The 12107-nt window shown below is 37.1% G+C and overlaps 1 protein-coding gene across 8 annotated transcripts in view; it reads right to left on the reverse strand.

Moving 5' to 3' along the window:
- The window catches only part of IQCK (IQ motif containing K), a 38113-nt gene that overhangs the window by 5313 nt on the left and 20693 nt on the right, over positions 1–12107 (reverse strand). For all 8 annotated transcript variants that reach the window (XM_069029498.1, XM_069029501.1, XM_069029503.1 and 5 more), the window contains one exon: positions 7851–7962. In XM_069029498.1, the coding sequence (XP_068885599.1) occupies positions 7851–7962 (112 nt within the window). The remainder of the gene's footprint in view (positions 1–7850; positions 7963–12107) is intronic.

Below are 12107 nucleotides of genomic sequence, written 5' to 3' on the forward strand. Positions count from 1 at the left end.
TGTGCAATGGACCATTGCTTTCCTCATATTTTGACAGAAAGACTCAGAATTCATTAGAATATATTTGAATGGCATTTTTACAATTCAAGATGTACAAAAAAAAAAAAGAAATATGGGAAGATACAAGTATTAAAGTAGATCAGCAACTGACATGAACACCTGAGTTAGAAGAGAAAAAACTACAGAGAATTAGAGGTACTGGAGACTATTGCTTACAATTATTCAAGTGTCCTCCAAATCATTCAATGACCTGAGATTTATGAAGAGAAACACAACACTTTATGGAACACAACCCTGGACTGAGAGAAGAAAATCCAGAATGAAGGCAACCAGTGCATCTCCAGAGCATCTGATTAATGCAGTATTTTTCAATGTAAGTAGTCAAGACAGAAAAAGAGAACGATGAAAACAGAAAGAACTGACCAGAAATGGAAATCATTCCAGAGTGGCAGGTCCCCAGCTAAAAGCATTTGGGGATTTACAGGCAGAAACCAACACAGGCAGAAACCCAGAATTCCAGATTTGCTGGGCAGCTTCATGAAAACTGCATTTATACCCATTAGCCCCTCTTATTTCTGACATGATTCCGACTTGCAAAATGTGATAGGTTCTGCAAAGTTACCAAATTTAAACTCTTGCACAGACTAAAACAAAGCACCAGGTAAGAAAAGACTGTTACATTGGAAAAGATGCCTGGGTGATGGATACCACAGGGAGGGCTTAAAGGGAGTCAGGGCAAGCAGCTCCTGTGGTCTGCAATCTGTCACCCACTCCTTTGAATTCTCTGAGTCGTGTTTTAAGACTCCCCTAACAGCTCGTGGTCTTTCTTTCCCTGCCCCACTTCCCCCCTTCTTTTTTTCAACCAAGAGTCTCAAATCTAGTTTTGCTCCAGGACTATTTGGAGGCTTTATTTTTCAGCTGGTGACAGCCTTTTCTTCAGGCTTTTAGCACATCCCATACCTATAAATAGAAATTTGGGGTTTGCTTATCTAAATAGCTTACAAAATACACCACCAGCATTTTCAATAAAAATGCTCCAATGTTTTTCACTGTTACGGTTAAAAGCAGAAAAAGGAAACAAAGAAGATTGCAGAACCCATGAAGAATTTCTGCTCTCCTTAAAAAAACAAAAAAACAAAACCAAAGAAAAGATGTTTGTATAATCACAGAAAAATTGCCAAATTGCAATTGTCCTTTTTTTCCACTACAGGTCATTATTAGCAACTGCAGAGTGATGAGTGAAAATACAGCTTTGGTACTGGAGGATTAGTTCAGACTTGTGCTCACAGGCCCACTGCTGTGCCTGTGTAAGCACTGTGCAGATCATCACATGCTGTAGTTTATCTAAATGATCATCTTTCCTTTTTATTTTTTCAAACATTCCCAGCATAGTTTCAGAAATTAAATGTTACTGTAATCTTTATAAATTTTCAAAGATGTCTGAGTCCAGGGTGTGGACCAATAAATTGGATTCTGTATCCTGAGTCTTATGACTTTTATCCCTACATTCTCAGCTGTTAGTGCCAAGATTAAACTTTCAGAAACATCTCAAGCATTTTGAATTAGGCTTGATGAAAACCACCACCACGTACTCGGCCTTCAGTACTGCTTTGTTCTTTGATTTTCTTTTTTGTTTCTTAAAAAAAAAGAAATTTTAAGGTCTTCCATGTAAGTCAAATTTTATACATGTGCTTTTAAATCAAAAGCAATCATATACATGCCCCCATTTTAAACCATTTTGACTGCAGCACTTTTGCTTTCAGAAAGAAAAAACCAAATACTGTAAATACAGAAATGCTTAAAAAAAAAGGAGTGAAATTCTTTTAAAAGTGCAGTGTTCTACTAACAGCAAGCAGCCTTCCACTCTTAACCTGTTTATAAAGCTTAGTTTGAAACCAAATTACTAGAAGAAATACATTCAACATCAAGATCTTAGTATATATTGTGTGTGTATATAAATGTTATATAATAGAACAGATTAAAAATGTAAAACCATTGAATATGAGGAGGTCATCACTTACAAGAGTTCCACTATGAGATTAATTAAAGAATTACAGCTGCAATAAAAGGAGGGCAGATGAAATTAGCAACAAATTATTTTGTTTAAAATCTTCCTCAATTATTTCAACCACCCTTGGTGAAATGGGTGGCGGGGGGAGAAAGAAACTCTCACATAAAACTGAGTAATTCCTTACATTTTACAGGGCTGAATTTTCCTAAATAAACCACAGAGGTGCAATCTTTAAGAAATCCATTAGCTATTCAGATTATGCCTTTTCCTAATCCAACAATATTACCTACAGTAATTTTAAATATTTTTTAAGCCCAGTGTAAGATTTTCCCATTTATAAATATATCCTCTTTTCAATATTTTCTTTGGGAAACGACTCAGTCCTGCAAACATGCATGTGGCTGTAACTTCATTTATGGCCCCAATACTAAGGGTGTTTATGGAATGAATTTAAAGAAGTTTCACAATGTAGCCATTTTTTTTCTGGGTTCTGAATTTTACATTTTTCTCTTCTTCAATTAATTCTACTTTGATGTGATACAATTGCATACAGGCATCCTTCAAAAGTATGCAGACTAGACTTCCCCTGCTCAGCTTAACTTGATATTAAGCTTTTGAATCCTTCCTCATCATTCAGGTAGAGACATCACAGCTGTATAAGGAGTGAGTGACTGCATTTCCTTGCTGCTTGACACTGTGCATCTGTTCCTGCTCTAGCACTCCTAAAATATGCAGCCTGTTCTCCCTCATATCTCATTCATATTTGCAAGGATTTTCCAGAACACCTAAATTTTGAGTTCTTCAGAGTATTGCTGGATGCATCTTCCCAAGGGAAAAGATTATTGCTATGAAAGAAGCATTTTAAAAATCTCTGCAGATAGGTGAGTAATAACTTCTACTGCCAAAGGAAAAATACAGCTTGAAAATTGAATGGAATGTAAAAGAATATTCCCTCCTTTATCTGGAAATCACCCCCCTCACTTGCTGTGAAGATTACTTTCTGTCTTACTTTGATTTAACTAGATTTTCCACACACTGTGCTTTCTCTGTTACACGAGTGCCTTGCAAAGCCCAGGCTATGGTTGATTTATAAGAGCTGCCAGCTAATAGGGTCACAATTGGTATTGCCATAAAACCAGGAATATTTCTTTTATTCTGTTCCCTAAGAACACTGCTTTTTAAAACTAAAATTTTACAAATTTTATGTAGATAAGAAGAAGAAAAGAATGCCCTTAGGACACATAGCTGAAAGTGCTGCTTGTGTAACAGCAGCAAGAGTCTTTCCAACAGCAGAGAAGTAACCATTGCAACAGAGTGTCAGCAAAGTGTTTTGTTCACAGAAGTGATGAATGAAGATTTTGGTATTTTCATTAAAAAGTTATATATTTTTTGAATTCCTTTCACTGTAGGACAGACACTTTTTCATTTCCAGTGCTGTCTCATCAGTACTAAATCTGCACAAAGCAGTGCTCAGAACCACAATCTGCTATTCACTCACATTCTGTACAGGTTGGGTATTAATTAACTGTATTTTCTGTAGAAGGCAAACAATTTTTTAATTTTGTAAAAAATTCTGGAACAAATTTATCCCATCAGTTGTGCTATATTGGAGAAAATTCTTTCTCCCTACAAGTCTAAAGCTGTGAGCCACTAAAGTGAGTCTTAAGTGTTACACTTATCTCTACATTTTCAGTCTGAAATTGTTCAGACAGTAAGGACTGTCATACTTTAAATATAGATCATTTTGTGGAGTGTAATTTTACACAGCAGTGGAGCAGTATAGCAAATAAAATGTCAGCCAAGAATGCTGTAGCTTTATGATCCTGGGTATATGCTGAAAGGAACACAATTTCTTCTTTGCACTCAAAAAGAAATTTTGCCAGCATATGCATTAGAAGAGGTCAACAGCCCTGCAAGGTGCTATTAATGCATAAAGTAATTTTCATGCAGTTTTCACACTTTCTATCCTAGAGCACTTTGCATAACTAATAATAAAGAGTATAAAAGAGAGACTGAGAGAAGACTAAAGAATTTTAGAGGAAAAGATAGAAATGTTTAACATGCTGTGAAGCAGGGGAGGCTCAGTGGTTCACACGAGGCACCATCACAGCCCTGCCCACAGACCACGAGAGCGCGAGGCCGTGGCCTCACAGGGCACAGCGGCTCCTCTGACACTGAGTGCCCATCACAGCTGGGCACTTCTCCTTCCCTGCTTTACTGGTGCACCATTTCCCCTCTGCTGGATGTAAGGACTGTGTCACTACTGGGTAAGTCAGTTTATCAGGCTGATGCAGCAGAAAAGCCTCCCGAGGGGCAGCAGAGCAGAGCAGAGCAGAGGAGCCGTTCACGCACCGTGAAGCCACGAGTGCCCCTGCCAGGGAAGAGGGGCACGGCAGAAGCCTTGGCCAAGGAAGCACAGGGCTGCCTTTCTAATGGGGAAGTTGCTGGATCACCCTATAAAAATGAGACTTTTGGTCTCTACTTGAAAAAGAAAGGACCCTCCAGAAGTATTTCATTCCGGTGTTGTTCTAATGAAAACTCAACTGTTTGTCTCAAAATTAATGGGCGTGTTTTAACACACTTTCTGAAACCAGAAAAAGAAATTAAGAATTCCTTTGGATTTGTTAATTACAATCAATTTACATTTCCAATGTCTTCTTACTATCTTTTTTTTTAAGTATCATATACAAACACACTTTCACAAAATTATGTTTTTACCTAGAACGTACCCTTGCAATAAGGTACACACAGCATTGTGCTGAAAGTCCCAACAAAGCAGGCTCTGCCTGTTAGCTCACATTAACTGAGTCTTTGGCTGATATTTCCATGGAAGGTATGCTGATCTTTCTAGTAGTGTCAATAGAATCACATTACTGCTCGAGTCATCATTTTCTAGGAGCTGTTTGGCAGCTCACCATTCATCCCCTACAGTTAGATTCAACACTGTTTACAACATCTAATAAACAGAGTTAGTTATATACAAATCAAAGAAACCCTTTATTATTTTTCTTAATGTGGTTAATTTCATAATAAAATGCTGCATCTACTTAAAAATGTTACTTGTTTTTCCTTTGACCATGAATTGCAATGCTTTATTTGTGATATCTGAGTTTTCAGTAACAATAAATGCTTTGTCTGCTTGATACAAAGAGTTCAGTGGTTTAATGAAAGGGGATTAATTGAATTAACCAAATTAAAGAATTCAGTTAAACAAAATGCATAGAAAAACAAGGTTAAAAAGTAGTTGTGTTATGCTATTCATTATTGTGTGAGTGTTCACAATCCATTTCAGCATGAAGTCAGCTGGGTTGGATGGAATCACTGGTAAAAACAGTTAAACTAACCTTGCTGACTTTATAATGAAAGAGGGTTTAACGACACTAATCAACAGCAGGATAATAAGAGCAGAAATAAGAGCAGCTGGAGCACTAACAAAATGAATTATGGCATCACAGCTGAGATTGATAATGAAAACCCCTGGACAGTAACTTCTCAAACTAGTACAGCTGTTTCCAAACAGCCATCTGTCTGGGCCCCAAGGCTATTTGATGTGTGGATACTCTTAAATTAACTTAGCAGCACTCAGCTGAGAAATTACAGAAACAGGGTGATAATACTGAAAGCTGATGTGATATAAGCAATATAAACTTATATTGGTTTAAGAAAAAAGTCGAAGAGGAGCAATTTTGGAGCTTTCTTTGAAGTGGTAAAACAGCTGTGTGTCCTAGAGTCCTAAAAGAAATGATTTGATGACAGGAAAGCTCTGTGAGAGTGATTAAAAGGAAATTTGTTTTTCCTTTGGAAACAATTGGCAAAGGAAGTCTTATCACTATGTAAGTCTCCAAAACAACTAAAGTATAGTTTATAGAAAGATTAAATTTCTTCAGACACAGGAGTTTTTAAATCAATTTAACTGTCAAATGACACAGTCCACCCTTAGCTCCTATTTTTCTTAGTTGCAGCATTTTGGGAATGGGTTCACCATGTCCTCTGAAAATGAACTTGTAATTTTCACCTTTAAGATTTTACATGCAGGAAGACTGCAAACTATGCCTAATACTCTAATATCATCTTCATCCTTTTTCACATTGGTGTGAATATATAGGTTTATTTCTTAGAAGTGGGAGACATGCATCTCTTACTGGTCTCGTGGACAATGGAATGTGTGAGAAAACATGCCTTGATAAGATGATTTAAATATTAACAAATTGCAAACAGAGTCCAAGCCACAAACATTAAATTGCAATTGCTTAAAAGCAATTAGCAAGCCTGCTAGGTCAACCTCTATCATTATCTCCAGGAATGCAATTTTCCAACAATTAACACTGACAGAATGGACCATGTATTACAAAGAGAAAAATTGATCTTTTATGTTTTATAATGAGAATAATTTTACTATAGGAAATTTGAATCCACTGTTTTCAGATATTCAAACCCAGATATATCTGTGTTTTCTTTAAAAAAAAAAAAAGATGCCTACATTTTTTTACCAAGTAAATTCATAATAAACTGTAGTAGAGAGGCTGTGAAATCCCACTTGAAGGAAACCTTGGTTGCTCTGCCAATATTTTCTTTATATGTCAGTCAAGTCTGCTGGAAGACAACTTAATATATCACTGATTTTATCTTTTCATCATTTTTGTGCACTGTTACTACATGATTGAACCTTCTAGGTCTAAGCTACTAAAACCAAGAATTCTACTTCCCTTGCTGCATATGAACACCCCATATAAATACACACACATAAACACGGTTTTCCCCTCTTGTGATGTATGATTTTGTTCCTCAGAATTCATTATTTTCAGCTATAAAATATCCCTTAGGCAATTTCATGGATTGGTAAATAAAACCTGATCTTTCATAGATTAAACCTGCAACATAAATATAAATAAATGTTTGGAGAATCTACATAGCCCTTGTAACAAACTCCCCATCACCAAAAATTATCACTCCCCTGTGGTTCAGGGCAGAGATTGGCCATGTGAGAACACAGCTGTGACAGTGCCACCAGAGTGCAGGGCACACAGTGCCACACCACCATCTGCCCTCCTGACACCTCCTCACACCTTCTCAGCTCCTGCCCTGCGTGTGGAGGGCACTTCCCCCCCTGTGCATCAGGGTTGAGCCAGCCCACAGAGGCTGATAAAATGCAGACTGGTTGAGGAGCTACTGAATCCTGCATTAGCAGACAAAGAGGCTGGGCAAATAATCATAATTAAACCTCTGTGCCTAAGTGAATGGGAACCTGGCCCTGTCAGTAAAGCCTTCTCCACAAAGAGGGCAAAAAAATAACACATTACAGTGCTAGTTCTTGAAGCAATCTGGCCTTATTTCCCTTGGCAATTTTTTAGGTTGTTTGGGTTTGTTTCTTTTTTTTTAGAACTATACAGGCCAAGTTCTGCTGTAAATAACTACAGGAAAATGCCAATAGAATATTTACCAGATAGAAATCCCAGAGTTCAGAAGAACTGTACTACAACCCATCTGGTAAAAATCAGCATTTACGTGATGAGTAGCTGGTAGATGTCTAATCCTGCCCTAGGAAATACTCTGCCAGTAAATTGTAACAGTCTTCTGAAATTATTGAATTTTGGCCCTATATTGTATTTTTCACTGCCGCTTTCAGCTGCACAGGCAACTAAAGTGGAATAAGTAGTGACTGTAAAGACACAGCCCAGCATTTCCACCAGACATTACCTTCTCTCTCAGGATTGGTGTCCTACTGTGTGGCCTATTTTTTAACACAACTCAAAGTACAAAAATTCAACACAATGTAAAAACAAATACGCAAAAAAAAAAGAGCAGCCAACCAAAACACCCCACAATTTAATTCACTTACCTTTGGCTTCCTGCTTAGTCCAGAATTCTTTCACTATCTTATTAATGTGTCTCTCCTCTCTCAACTTCTTTTGCCACTGATGTAGCTCTTGTATTTCACTATCACAACGCACCTGTGACAGGGGAAGCAGAAAAGAAAACTAAAATCATATACCTTTGTGTTACCCAGGATGAGGGTACAATTTTTTTCCCAAGGCTGTGTCTGGGCAAACACGTGACAGCCATCCTTTTTGCTGGGCCTGAGGTAAAAGCACAATCCCAGAGGTTTACAGTTTTCAGCCTACACAGAAATAAAATCCACATAATTGACAAATCCAATTGAAAACATAAATAGGTCTGTTAGGGGATCACTTTGATTACCAAGGACTCCTGAGAATGAGATTGCAGTGAGATGCTAATTCTTTGAGTTAATTAAAATTTAAAGCCTTATGCTGAAGGGTATTAGTGCCTTTAGAAAAGCACAACACTATAAAACCAACCCACTGACCAAAATAATAGAGCAGACGAGGACCATGAAGGGTCATACAGAAGAAAATTTATTCCATCAACCTGATTCACACCTGCCACCAGCTGCAAATAGGCTGACTGGCAATCCCACCCACACAATCTTCACAAACAGGAGAGCCATTAATCTGTTATTTAAAGTAATTGGACTGCATTACATGGTATCTATTCTTTGTCAGTCAATCACCCCATGAAAGGCATAATTCTGCTTCCACAAAAAATTACAATAGTCAAAGGCCTTGATTTCACTTAGATGTAAGTTGAATTTTTCTAGTATTGTTTTTGTACTGGTGTAGTTGCTTGCAGGAAGATAACTACTTAGTTCTCTAGAAAATTTCTCAATAAAACTGTATTTATTGTATTCTTACAGGATATGGTGAAGAGTTTGCTCTGTGATTTGAACTCTATTATATGCTCTTCTCCATTACACTCTGCTTTTCTCCCACTTTGCTAAGATACATACAGAGCAAAAGAGCACGACTTAGTTTTCCACTAGTTGTAAAAAAAACCAAACCTTAAAGAAAACAGTATAAATTATTTATCAAAAGTATTCTTTCCACCCAGAATTTCTCCTCTGTGGTGCAGCTAAGAATGCAGCAAACAGTAGCTGAACTCCCACAGCACTTTTCAATCCACTCAGGAGATGATAACTTGCTCTGTTTCAGGCAGTGCACTGGCAGAGCAGAAATATAATACAAGGTTACTCGATCAATAAAAACAGCCAAGACTTTTACTCAGTGACTTGAGATCAGATACCTCTTAGACCTCCAATAATTTCCCATTATACTGATAGAGTTCTGTAATATCTTCTGTAAAAGTTATAAGGATTTCTTACAAGGTTGCTATGAAATTTTAAAAATTAAAGAAGTTACAGATACTAGTGATATCTTCAGCTATACAAAAAAAATAAGATAATTTTCTATTAAATCCATCAAATACTATTTGAAAAAAATAAAATATAATCCAAACACAGGATAATTTCTTTAGGCTTGCAAGAGACATTTTTTTTCTTTAATGCTGCCATGTCTGCTTTTATAAACCAAATAGTTCCCTATACATGGAGTCAGTTTGTCTGCACAGGAAAGGGTTAAGGGAATGCTTTTGGGACACAAACTTACAAATGAGAGAAGTGAAGAGGCAGGGAGATAGAGAAATTACTCCCTCTGTACCTAAATATAAAATTTCTGAAAACATGATGTGTCCATTTCCAACTTCAGCTGTGTAACACCTGGATTGGGCCCATGACAGGGCCAAGAGATCTCTGTGTATGGAAAATGAAGACAATAATTCTCAACAGGTAAAAGAGAAAAGGCAAGTATAGTCGATTCTGTATAGTCTCCCTAAGCAAATAAAACAGTGACAGTGCAGTGAAATAGAGTGAAATACAGAGTTCTGAGATAAAGGCAGAGGCAGATAGACTCAAATAGTCCAAAGTCAGCATTAAATCCAAGCAGTAAAATGAGCTCCCAGAACAAATTGTCTTTTTAGAAAAGTGACCAAAGAAAGGAAAAACAAACACAGACATGCCACCTGCAGTAAAACAGGTGACAGGAATGTAACAAAATTCATCAAAATCTTCCAAATACGCTCAATAGCTTATAGTTTAGCATAGCTATAATATAGTTTAGCACAGAGGTAATTCCTTAGAAAGTTCTCCTGTTTTGAAACTGGAGTGCAAAGCTACCGTGATCAAAAAGCCACGACTCAGCAGCAAAATCTCCAGGCAAATAAAGGGAGAGTCAAGGATCTTGTTCAAACAACTGCTGTGTGTCTCCTGCAGACAGCAGTGCCTGAAGCCCTCCCTGGAGGGGTCTCAGCTTTGAAGGGAGAGTTCACTCCTGCCCAAGTCACTTGACTCTACACTTGCTGTAAATAACAGTGAATATTTGTGTGACCTTCTGGGTTTAAGCCTTTGCTGGTAGCCACAACTTGCTGGAAAGCAATAAAAACTGTGACAGCAAAAGCACAACTACACATTGCAAGATACAAAGCAAAACTGAAGCATTTTTGTCTTTAACTTTTGTTCAAAGGACATGTATAGAATAGCACTGAATATTTACATAATGCTGTCCAATCTCAACTCTAGGACAAGGGTAACACTAAAGGTTCACCCAGTAACATCAGAGGAAATTCTATCAATGAAAAATTACAGTTAGTCTATAATAGTTATGCAAATTTTAAAGATTAAAAAGACCTCATTAAGAAAAGTGGCACTAACCAAGGATTCTGCAGGAGAGGGGTGAAGGAATTTATCATCTTTTGTTGGAAAATTGACACCTATCTGAACACTGCCTTGGCCTGAGAGAGATGAATGGAACCTCAATAAAAAGGATGGTGGGAAGTGAAAAGGAAAAATTCTGATGACAGAGCTGTCTCAACTCTTATTTGGGTGCTCCTCCTGGCCCTCAAAGAGCCCTCTCAAGATGATGTCTTCCTTTCTGTGATCTCCCCAGAGAACTCAGCAGTTGTATTCTCCACTGCCATTTGTTCTGGAATTCAGTTCTTGATTAAACCCAAAATAATTGTCAGAGTGCCCATCAATGTCTTTGTATGAAAGATCACAGCAAGGACTTGGTTGATGGCAGCCATTAATTATTACTACAACAATTAAGCAAGTGTTTTTCTGAAATGTGCTGCAGATAAGGATAAATGTACTGTTTCAATCATGCTTTATTATCAGAGTTCTCAATATTCTGCACCAATAGCTTTTTTTCCCCCTTTACATAGAAAAGCCTTTACTGCCTGATCCATTCTTGCATTTCTTGCTATGTGTTTTTGATACTGGCATGCTCAGACAGCTGGAGGTAGCAGAAACAAGTGAAGTATCAAGGGAAGACATGATGCTCAGTCAGTTATGTAACTAGATAAACTCTACTGCCTAAATCAATATGGTCAAAAAAAGACCTCAAGAAATGGTCTGAGTCCATAGAAGGTGTGTCTCAGAAGACAAATGATGAATGACCCTGTCTCTCCATCACAGTGTCATGTATCTGTGTGCTCATGTTTAATTATCCAGGATTATCACACTGTGTACATTTTTATTTCAAAAGCAGTATTTAAAAGTCCTAAATATGAATTATAAAACAAGGTTTAATGAAAAACTTCAGAAAAGAGTTGAAAATTTTGACACCATAATATGCTTAGAATGCAAAAAGACATTATTTGTAAGTGTTCAGTTGCTATTGGTTATTAACATTAAATCAGTGTTAGCTGACTGAGCCATTTATTTTAAAAGCAAATAGTCTGAATTCTTTGGTAATTTTTCATGACATACTTATCATTAAAGTGATGAAATCCCATTTAAGCTTAGTATTCTCTTAATCTGCAAGCCCAAGGATAACACATTGCCCTATGTAGTAATTTGTTACTAATGATTTTTTTTTTATATTCTGCTTGCAATTTTTAATTTTTAAAACCCCATGTTCTTTCACCTCAAATAAGGTAAAACATTAAGAGCTAATTTTATAGCCTGAATTATTTTTTATGTCTCCTACCTTTTACAGCTAGAGTTTCTCTCATTTCTGGGAATTGGTTTAGAATGATAAATACCAGTGTGAAAATTCTGAAGTTCATCTATACCAGGAAGGATTGTGCCCTTCACAAGCTTTCAGAGAAGCAGAAGATATCTGAGCAACCTTGCAGTGTTCAGCAAACATAACTGTTATTGGGTAATGGTTGCCTCCACTGTAAGGATGCCTGCAGGATACTGTCAGTGCTAATTAATGTTAGTTTCAATGCTGTCGCTGTTTAAAGA

This window comes from Aphelocoma coerulescens, chromosome 14 (assembly GCF_041296385.1).
Source record: "Aphelocoma coerulescens isolate FSJ_1873_10779 chromosome 14, UR_Acoe_1.0, whole genome shotgun sequence".
Taxonomy (NCBI): Eukaryota; Metazoa; Chordata; class Aves; order Passeriformes; family Corvidae; genus Aphelocoma; species Aphelocoma coerulescens.